This window comes from Lactuca sativa, chromosome 5 (genome assembly GCF_002870075.4).
Source record: "Lactuca sativa cultivar Salinas chromosome 5, Lsat_Salinas_v11, whole genome shotgun sequence".
Lineage (NCBI taxonomy): Eukaryota > Viridiplantae > Streptophyta > Magnoliopsida > Asterales > Asteraceae > Lactuca > Lactuca sativa.
In genome coordinates, this window is record NC_056627.2 from 71392046 (window position 1) to 71403379 (window position 11334).

The window sequence follows — 11334 nt, forward strand, 5'->3', positions numbered from 1 at the left end:
TTCATATACCAAATTTGAAATCAAAATGGCTACATGAAAAAAAAAAACAAATTATTCTAACACTCCTAAAGACTTTTCAAGAATTATGAAAAATAATAAGTCTCCCTTGCGAAATTAGTGTTGGACATGCCAAATTACCATTATGATCTTATGGTATTTTGTTTGTGAAATGGTAATATATTGCCCATTTCACAACAAAATGGGCATTTACTATTCGCGAAAAGGTCAATAATTTTTTAATTTATTTTAATAATCCCAACTAACTACATTTTTTAATAATCTTCCCTAGCTGATATTAAATCTCTCATGAATCACATTATGCACCTACTAGATTAAGATGTTTAGGCATATCATAATTCACACCAACCAACTCAAAAAAAAATTTATCTATATGTTTATCAAAAAATGTCTACTAGTCCACCCAACAATTTAGTCAATCATCGTTCAGTGTTCGATTCTGAAATGGTAAGGTGTTGTTTAGTTTTCTATTCAGGTCATGTGTTACACGATTTTCTAACTTAATTTCCAACCACAAATACTTGTTCAGTACACTAGAACTTTGTTCTAGATGTTCTCAATTCAAATTAAACAATGCTTCTTTCTTGATAAATGTATATACATCGTGATAACAAAGATATGTGACATGCCAACAACGAAGTCTAAGGCATTTCTAATTGGAAACTAAAATACCCTTAAAGTTCCATCACTATTATAGGAAGTCCATAAAAGAATACAAGGTTGATTTCTTATTAAAACATGAATGCACATTATTCACATCAAAAATATCATGAAGAAGAGAACATATGAATAAGTAAGCAAAAAAGAATGGTTTGACTTCTGAAACAGTTCAACAGGGCACATTAGCAGATCAAAGAAAAAATGGAATACAAGTGGTTAAGAGAGTATCGATCGAGTCTCGTAGAGCTTGATTTTTTTTTTTTACAGAAAAGCAAGTGGAGCAACCACAGGGGAGGTGGATGATTCATCAAGAGGAACTTGAGACTCGCTTTTTGATGCGACCATTAGAGAGAAGTATGGTACCGGTTCTTCAAAAAGAGAGGATATGTGCTCATTATCTTGTTGGATATAGTTTCTAAGTCCATAACTATATTTGGTATGTACTTGACCCGACCCGGCATGGTCCATTTGGGTTGCACTTCACCCGAACAATTTATGGATAATCTTTTGAGGATAGTATAAGTTAAGATTTATTAATATATTATAAGTTCTAATATATTAATATGAAATCATATTATTTAATTAATATTGATCTATAATTAATCTAGAATTAATTTAGAGATCAAAAGTATTACAAATTAAATATGGGCTCTTGTATTTATATAATGTGGGCTAATGCTTATTTGGAATGGGCTAGCCTTGCATGGAAAGTCCATGGATACTTCATGGAGCTTTAACCCATGGATCTCATGGAAATGAAAAGGCATGGGTATTAGGGTTTACATGGATGTAACCCTAATCCACCACATTATATAAAGGAGGCTTTGGTTCTTGAAATGACACTAGTTGTGGTGAGTAAAGCAAGAGGGCCGATTTCAAGAAAGGTGATTACTATTCTCTCAAAGTTCCAAGTTTGTGGTGATTTGTGATTTCCATTTGAGGCATCTACACTATTGGTGCTAGGCTCTACAACTCCAAGCAATCAACTACAACTAAAAGGTAAGTAATTCTACTAGCTTATTTGATTCAAGTTCCCCATGCCATGCTAGATAGGATAAGAACCTTGGAAAAATAATTATTTGCATGTATCTTAGTCAAACATAGATCCAAGGTTTCTAGGGTTGCATGTACACCATAGGAGTGTTAGAATGCTCAAAACCCATCAGTGGTATCAGAGCCTAGGCTTGTTTACTTGATACTTGATGCAAATAGCTTAAAAATCGAATTTTTTTGTTCACTGCCGTATGAAATCGCTGAGTCCATGGGGGGACTTGACGAGTCCATGAAGAAATGCATGCTACTCATCAAGTATGTTCATGCACTCGATGAGTAGAGGCTGCAGTGTACAATTTTTCGAGTTTAGCTGCTGGAAATGGACTAGTAACATTACCCTAAACTGTTTTGGTATTATAAAACTTGTTTTAGATGGTGTAATGTTTATGCTAATCCATTTACAATGGCTATTATAAAAAATTACAAGTTTTATGAGTAATTTATGATTCTTGAAATGTTCATATTCATGTTCTTGAACTTATGAAGATTAGATGATCAAAGGAATTTTTTGTAACCTACTTGGTAGTTTAATTCATGGTCATTATGTGTTTTAATGGAGTTCATAACTTGTCCTCAAGTTATGGAAAACCAAAGGTCACACTTTAAAAAAAATCCATTAAAAGAACACAAGAGTTAGAAAAATGAAAAGTCTTCATTTTAATACTCAATTAAATTCATAAGTTATAAGAAATGAGAAGTTTTGAAAGTTTACAAAACTTTCCCTCATGTTTTGGAACAAGTAAAGTCATGATTAAAACTTTAGTTCCAACCCTTAGAATTTTAAATGTTAAAATTCAACCCTTATACTTTATAATATTATAATTTAATAATATATATATGTATAAGATCAAGTCGTCTTACCGCTAGTATGCCTCATTCACGAAGCCGGTCTATAAGAGGGTATAAGGTTGTTGCCTATAAAATGGCAACTTAATGGGTGTCCACTCTCACCCACCGCTTCCTTGATCGGTGGAGGGTCGTTAGCCGAACGGGTAGGACAAGGACTTATAAATTCTCATTAAAAGTATAATGATAATACTAAAGTAACTAAACTTTATTGAATTCCCAATCTTAGTTATTTTAGGAAAATGTGAATAAGGTGCTAATCCATGAAATTACACTTTACACTTTGTTTAAGTCGTTAGTGGAGCGTGTGTGGTTAACCGACACACTAACTTGAACTTAACAAGGTAGGTAAAAGGTGACTTAATGTTTATCATAGTATCGATGGAGCGTGTGTGGTTAACCGGCACATCGATTGAGGGGTAATACATTAAGGGTACCAAGTAATTTGCATGGTTACTTCACACCTTGTTTTGTGATCCTCGGCATCCCAGTCATAAAACTTGAAGGGCACACTCAAGATTGAAACATGCCATTGAAGAAATTTCAATGAATCTCAAAGAATCTAGGAGTTTCTAAACCAACTAAAACCTAATTAAATATTTCGTTTTTATGGTGAAAATTGGTAAATCGTCATTCACCTACCTTCAAATATCTTATAGCTTAGATTACGGCATCCCTCTTTTAAGTTATAAAATATTGTGTTGGGTATAGCCTTAATATTACATTTGGGTGTTTTATTATGGACTATCTCTAAATCTAATCTAATCTATTCCCTCTTCTTTTCAGATGTCTTCCAATAACAATGCTTTTGGCTCAAACCCTACTAGCTCCTTTTCTCTCATGAATCTTTGTGGGAGAGTCATCTTTGATGGGTCCAACTTTACAGGTTGGATCAGAAACATCAGGATGGTCACTCGGTATGAGAACAAAGAATATGTTCTCGACAAGGAGCTGAAGGTTCCCGAGCCAACTGCTACTCCTGAAGAGCTTGCTGAATATGAGGTACATGAAAGAGATGTTACGAAAGTGGCATGCATCATGATGGCCACCATGACAGACGAGCTCCAAAAGTCCTATGAGGACTATTATCCTTTTGAGATCCACCAGGAACTGATGGACCGCTACCATCAAAGTGCTCGTCAAGAGCGATATGAAATAATCTCTTCCATGATAACAACCCGAATGAAGGATGGTGAACCCATCATAGGCCATATGCAGAAAATACAAAGGTATGTGGACCGTCTACTGAAGCTGAATGTGAACTTCCCCAAGGAGTTAGCAATAGACATCATTTTGCACTCCTTACCATCTTGTTATGATCAATTCTGCATGACATATCACATGAACAAGGAAGAAGTCACCCTCAGCAAACTTCAAGGACTCTTGAAGACCGTCGAAAGTGGTATAAAGGGTAAGTCGGCTGTTAATACTCCTACTCCTACTCCAACTGCGGCTAATGTCTTGGCAATCGGGCATGGCAAAGGGAAGAAGAAAAAGAACCCTTCTAAGGGTACCAAGGGTAAGACCCTTGAAGGCTCCTCTTCAAGCAAAACCAAGAAAGGTTTTGTCACTCCTTCTACTAACCCTAATGAGGCTGAATGCTTCTATTGCCATGAAAAGTCGCACTGGAAGCGAAACTGCCCAAAGTACCAGCAAGATTTGAAGGATGGGAAAGTAAAACCCATCCATGCAGGTATATACACTATATTGTCTAATAAATCACCTCATTCTAAGTCTTGGGTCCTTGATACAGGTTGTGGTATTCACATATGTTGTGATTTGCAGGGACTAAGAAGAAGTGAGAATGTGGAGCAGGGAAAGATAAACTTGATCATGGAAAACAGGAAAGCTTCACCTGTCACCAAGATAGGAGTTTATTCCTTAGTGCTAAATAGTGGGTTTACATTCGACAACATGGTTTTCGGGTGTGTGTGTGCGTCGCCATTCCTCCGTCATCATGCACCTCCTCCCGTTTATTCTCCGATGGCAGCTAGCTGGAGTCCGCCGCCGTCGTGCCGTTGTTGATGTTGTTGGACGCCATGTTGTTGTTTCTGCCGGACCGCCGTGAGCCACCAGGTGGGTGGCTAGGTCCTTAGTACAAATTAATGAGAAACATGTGTGGGGCTGTTTTTCCTTAACTAGTGTGTGATGTGTGTGTGTTTTGTCTAGCCGGGATTCCCAAGAACAGCCACCGCCACCACTGTGAGGTGGTGGCTGCCACCAAGCGCCACCGCCGGCCACCATGATGTGGCTGTGTATGTGTGTATTAGTTAGTGTACGTATATTTATTTTTGCATTAAGCATTGTAAATTGTAAAAAAAAAAGGAATAATGGAAAGAAATTGAAAACCACCACCTTAGGGTGGTGGCTGCCGCCTCCTGCCGCCACCAACCACCATGTCGGGTGGCGGTGTACCTTGTTTATATGGTGACATGTTGGGATGTTTGGACAAGGGACTAAAACCCTAATGGGCCTTGTAAGCCCTAATGGGCCCAATAAAGCCTAATGGACCTAAAAACCCAAGCATGTGACTAATGGGCTTAGTGAAACCCTAAAGGGCCTAATAGAATCATAATGGGCCCAATGAACCCTAATTGGCCGAAGGACCTAGCTAACGGGCTTAATGGGCTAATATGGGTTGGAAAAACCCTAATGCTAATAGAACCCTAATTTGGGGAATTAATCGGGACACACGGGAAATATGTAATAACATGAGATATTAATTAATAATCATTGCAAATTAACCTATGGCCATGTGGGACTTAATGGATTAAGTCCTTAATGGGTTAAGTAGGAAACTTAACCCTAATCATCATTTTATGTGAAACCCTAATTCCACTTGGGTATATTATTGGGCCTTTCAATTGGGCCTTTCAATTGGGCCTTGATTGGATTGTTAATGGGTCATCCAAAGTCAGGCAATTGGACTAGAATAATTTAATGGGCCTAGGGTAAGACCCATGTAAGGGGCTTGGGCCCAATTTGGAAAATTGGGCCATAGTTAGGCCTTGGTCCATTATTAGACTTTTGGGCCTTTGGTTTGGGCCTTGGGCTGGAGTCAAGCTAAGATAGGGGTAAAGTAGTCTTTTACCCAAGTATGGACTTATCGTTATGAGTTGGAACCCAATTATTAATTGGGTGTTATTTTGGTGTTTAGAGTTCGGGAATCTGTCATCCAACAGCTGGGGTTGAGTCTGCGGGATTTCAGCAGTGTGGGATTGTGTCTACGGGACTTCAGCAGTGTGAGGTGAGTTTCCTTCCAGTAGGAACGGGTCTACGACCATAATGTCGGTCCTTTTAGTTAGCAGTAGTTCTGGACTACAGTCCGATGTAGTAGTTTAGTATGCTTGGTGCCTTTGTGATACAGACATGGTATGAGTTATGTGTTTCGGACTATGGTCTGATGCAGTATGCAGTATATGTGTTTATATTATATGCTGTGATTATGATATGTTATGTTCAATTAGTTCCGGACCTCGGTCTGATGCAGTAGTTAGAGTGCTTGATGTCTTTGTGATTCAAGCGTGTTTTGTGTTATGTGTTCCGGACTCTGTTCCGATGCAGTATGTAGTATACATATTCATGCTAGTTGATATGTTTACGATATGTTATGTTAAGTCAGTTTCCGGACTTTGGTCCGATGCAGGGGACGGGATCCCAGTCAGTTCTGGACTTCGGTCCGATGCAGTTAGTTTCGGGCTTTGGTCCGATGCAGGGGACGGGGTCCCAGTCAGTTCCGGACTTCTGTCTGATGCAGTTAGTTCCGGACTTCGGTCCAATGCAGGGGACGGGGTCGTCCTAGTCAGTTCTGGACTTTGGTCCGATGCAGTTTCCAGACTTCGGTCTGATGCAGTGGGCAAGGCCCAATATGTGTTTATATGTTATAGTATGGTATGTGGTAGTTTGGGAGAGCTCACTAAGCTTCGTGCTTACAGTTTCCGTTTTGGTTTCAGGTACTCAGTTTTCAAAAAAGGAGCTTGGGAAGATTGCAGTGCACGCACCATTTGTTCAGCCTAGGCTCTGATATACTTGAGAGTTGTTATAATATTTTGAGATACATTGCTTATGATTTTTATATGAGGTTTATTGACTATGGTTTTTATTATTAAATTAAACGAAAATTTCAAACTGTGTTTTTGGGATGTTACAGATTTTCAATAAATATCCTCCCTAATAAATAAATAACTTTTTGCCAAATGTCACATTTTCATTGATTTGACCACATGTCATTTTATGGTTATTTTCAGTTAAATTTTTTTCCACATGGCATTTTTGGTTTTTTTTTTTTCATTTTATTAAATTCCACATAATATTTAAATGTAATAATTGCGATAAATGTAATAATAAATGCATATCAATTTCATTGATTGACTTCCTTCTAATTTCAAATTTTCTAAATTAAAGTTTCATTAGTTTCCTTTGTTTATTTATCTAAATTATTTGTTTAATTTAAAAGAAAAAGAAAAAAATTAATTTTAATAATTCAATATTTTTCTATTTTTTCTTAAAAATTCAAACTTCTCAAATGTTTAGAATTTCATATTTTGTTTCTCTAAAATGAACTCATGTAATACATGAGTCTTACACCTAATATTTGGAATAAACAGTTTTCTTCAAAATTGATTTATAAATGGGAAGCTCTGTTTAAATAAAATTAAGATTTTTAGTTGTGAAAATTGGACGTTACAGTTAATTAATAGAGGAAAAAAATTGGAATTTTAGGTATAATTATTTTTTTTAGATAAAAATAATCTTAAATAACAAAACAAGGTGTTTTTTTAAAAATTATTTTTTATATATCAACATGGATCTCTATGGAAAGAGGACGAAAAATTATGAACAAATATATATTCGGTTTTCTTTTCCAATAAAAGAAGTAGCTTAAAAAAAATCAACGAAAAAAAAGATGTGAATTTTTTTGGTAAATATGAGAGTTTTATGATATAATTCATTGTATGTACATCCAATGTATAAGTATACATCTATTTCGTTGACCGTTAATCGTTTTAAATTTCAATGATCACGATTGGTTTATATGTTTCTTAATATATATATATATATATATATATATATATATATATATATATATATATATATATATATATATATATATATATCCTCTCTAATAAATGAATATTTTTTTTCCACTTGTCAGTCACTCATGAGTTTTGACACTTGTCATTTTGTGGTATTTTTGAAATAAATATTATTCACTTGTCAATTTCTGATTTGTTTCAAGTTTTAAAATTAAAGTTATATATATATATATATATATATATATATATATATATATATATATATATATATATATATATATATATATATATATGGTTAGGTTATTTTGTTTTCACTATCTATTATGTGCATCTATGATTGATTCAGGACCAATCATTTTAGTTATTTTAAGAAAGTAATTAATGCATATTACATGTTGAAGATATAATGAATATTAATTACATCTTCAACATTTAATATGCATTAATTACTTTCTTAAAATAACTAAAATGATTGGTCCAGAATCAATCATACATGCACACAATAGATACTGAAAACATTTGAACCTAACTATCTTTCTCTCTCTCTCTCTCTCTCTCTCTATATATATATATATATATATATATATATATATATATATATATATATATATATATATATATATATATATATATATATATATATATATATATATATATATATATATATATCACTTTATTTATTTTTATGCGTTATAAAAAAGGAGGAAGAGCCAAGTGTATCGAAGCAATAAAAGCTGTCACCGAAGAACAGGTGTTCACTTGGACTTGAAAACTAACTTGAGTAAATGGTGTTGGACTTATTCTTCATGTCACTTATTTTTCCTTTGTTCACAACCAATAAGTTATGCCACTTCTAGTTTGTCGCTTGCATTAAATGCTAAAATTTAAGAATACTATGATTGTCAAACATTTTTTTTTTCTTTGCTGGAAATTTTAGAAAACTGAGGTAATACCATTTCAGAATTTATTATTAAAACTAACTGTGAAACCTACGTGTTATATTAGTTTATTTACAAGAAAATTTTAAATATAAAATTTAAAATATTTATGAAGTTTGAATTTATAAAAAAAGTAAGAAACATATTAAATTATAAAAATTAAAGTGTTTTTTTTCTTTTTTCAATTTAAACAAATAATTTAAATAAATAAATAAAAGAAATTAATTAAAACTTTAATTTAGTAATTTTGAAATTAAAATGAAAGACCATTAATGAAATTTATATATTTATTATTAGATTTAAATAATATGTGTAATTTAATAAAATAGAAAAACCGTAAAATAATATGTAAAATAAAAAATAATTTAAAATAAACATAAAATTACATGTACAAAAATGAATAAAAATATAACATATGTCAAAAAGATTTTTATTTATTAAGATAGATGTAGTAAATCACATATGGTCAAATTTTTTTAGAGCTTAATTTATTATTATTATTATTATTATTATTATTATATGTAAATATTAATTTATTTATTTTTTATTGTTTAGAGATTGACATTCTCGAATCAATCTTTAACGTCATACCAACCGCTAAATTTATAATTTCCTATAAACATATATGAAAATCCATAAAGAAAAAAAAAACGAATTAAAATGATGACTGCATATGACTTTAGTCATCGTGTTTAATACACTGAATATTTGTACGATAACTATTGACATTGATATGCTTCTGTGCCAAGTCTGTGTAGTGTATATATAAATACGTACTTGGTGTATATCTCCTTTAACAGGACCATTGAATCCACATTTCACCTCTATATATATGCAATAACTCTCTCTCTCTCTCTCTCTCTCTCTCTCTCTCTCTCTCTCTCTCTCTCTCTCTCTCTCATATGTTGGGAGTATGTTGGATCACAATTGATTGTTGCGGCATTCTCTCTTTCCCTTTCTCTTTCTCTTTTTCTTGCTCTTCCTTCACTTCCTTGTAATTCTTAAACTTTTGTATTGTGTTCCTGTTTGTTCCCTTGCTTTCTCCTAGTTAGTTAAGGGTACCTTTTAATATATTTGGCGGAAAATAATATAATTGTTAAAGAGATAGAAGAAATGAAGGTACAATCCAAGAAGTTCAGAGGTGTCCGGCAAAGGCAATGGGGATCATGGGTTTCGGAGATCCGCCACCCACTCCTGTAAGTTTCAACAACCAACTACAAAAAAAGATTTTATTTATATTTATTTGTTAAATAATTTTATCTAATATTAAATCAAAATAACAAAATCTAAAATGGTTTTCACTTTACAAGACGAGGGAGTTTGATAAATTAAGAGACATAAAAGTGTGTCCATAAAACACAAATGAACGTGTAACAAAGTCTTGAATAATGATGTACGCCTTTGATGAACATTGTACAATGTGTGATTTTTCTAATTTTAAATTGTTTATAGTTATTATTACTGCATGTGCACATGTTACAAAAAAGATTTATACCGCATGTTGTACAATGTAGGAAGCGAAGGATCTGGCTTGGTACATTTGATACGGCTGAGGCAGCCGCAAGAGCCTACGATCAAGCGGCTATCTTGATGAACGGTCAGAAGGCAAAAACAAATTTTCCGGTGACTACCAAAACCCCACCGGAAGGGACCCACAACTCACCGTTGGAAATTCCAGCAGACACCCTTGCCGCTAAGCTACGTAAATGCTGCAAAGACCCAGCACCATCACTCACCTGTCTACGTCTCGACAGTGACAACTCTCACATCGGAGTGTGGCAGAAACGCGCAGGTAAAGGGTCCAGCTCTGGCTGGGTGATGAAGGTTGAGCTCGGTGGCAAGAGAAAAGAGAGGGAGGATGAAGAAGAAACGACATCACAAACTACATCATGCGAATCTTTGTCTCCAACAGTGGTGGAAGACGGTGGTCCCGGTGGAGGGGGTGATGGAAACATAGACGAAGAAAATAGGGTGGCAATGCAGATGATAGAGGAATTGCTTAACTGCAACTAGATAGACGTGGGCGTACAGAGATTATATATGATTCGATAAATACTTGTTTAAATAATGTTGTCGGATATACATATCTATATATAAATTGTAATAATAAATAGTAGGTTATATGTATATTAAACGAGAAATTAAATATCCTCTTACATTTTGTTCATATTTATCTTCCTAGTATATCAAATCTTGACATGTATCACCAAAGGGCCAATGACCTAGCGGTGAGGAGTGATCCTCTCATAGGAGAAGTCATGGTTTCAAGTTTCGGTGGAAACATAGGTGGTTATTTAGTATTAGGTTAGTTAGTTTGCCGTTTAAAAAAAATGTTGACATGTATCATATTTAGTTAAATTAATAATCGTTTAATTCACTTGTCAACATTTGATATGATAGGAGGAAAGGTAGGAACAAATTGTAGAAGGATATTTAATTTCTCTAATTAAACCAGGGTTGAGCAATCAATCATAAAGGGTAACCGTTTTTTAAATCTAAGCTCGGAACTGGTTTTGAAATTGGAACCGAGATTTGACCGAAACATTTTCATGAAACTAAACATCGCATATAATGGTGGATAGCTATCAAAAGATATAAATTTTGTCTATAGGATTAATTTTCCCCTTAAATTTGTAAAGAAGCAAAACCAATATATATAGAGGTTGTGGAAAAATAAAAAAGAGAACCACAAAAAAAAAATTAAGAAAATAAAGAAGAGTAAATTATTAACATCAATCTTATTCTTTGGTCAAAATTACATCTTTGATCCCTTTAAGTTTTTT

The 11334-nt window shown here is 33.8% G+C and overlaps 1 protein-coding gene across 1 annotated transcript; it reads left to right on the forward strand.

The window, feature by feature from the left end:
- Window positions 1–9413: 9413 nt before the first annotated feature.
- On the forward strand, window positions 9414–10718 carry LOC111898384 (ethylene-responsive transcription factor WIN1). Its single transcript, XM_023894304.3, has 2 exons — window positions 9414–9747; window positions 10066–10718. Exons 1-2 carry the CDS (start codon window positions 9665–9667, stop codon window positions 10562–10564), a joined length of 582 nt encoding a protein of 193 aa, XP_023750072.1. The 5' UTR covers window positions 9414–9664; the 3' UTR covers window positions 10565–10718.
- Window positions 10719–11334: the final 616 nt, after the last annotated feature.

Bases quoted from the DNA above. Each gene is read 5' to 3' on its own strand.
- LOC111898384 (XM_023894304.3), top strand. From the start codon at position 9,665: ATGAAGGTACAATCCAAGAAGTTCAGAGGTGTCCGGCAAAGGCAATGG. The intron at 9,748-10,065 runs GTAAGTTTCAAC...TGTACAATGTAG, and splicing joins GAGATCCGCCACCCACTCCT to GAAGCGAAGGATCTGGCTTG.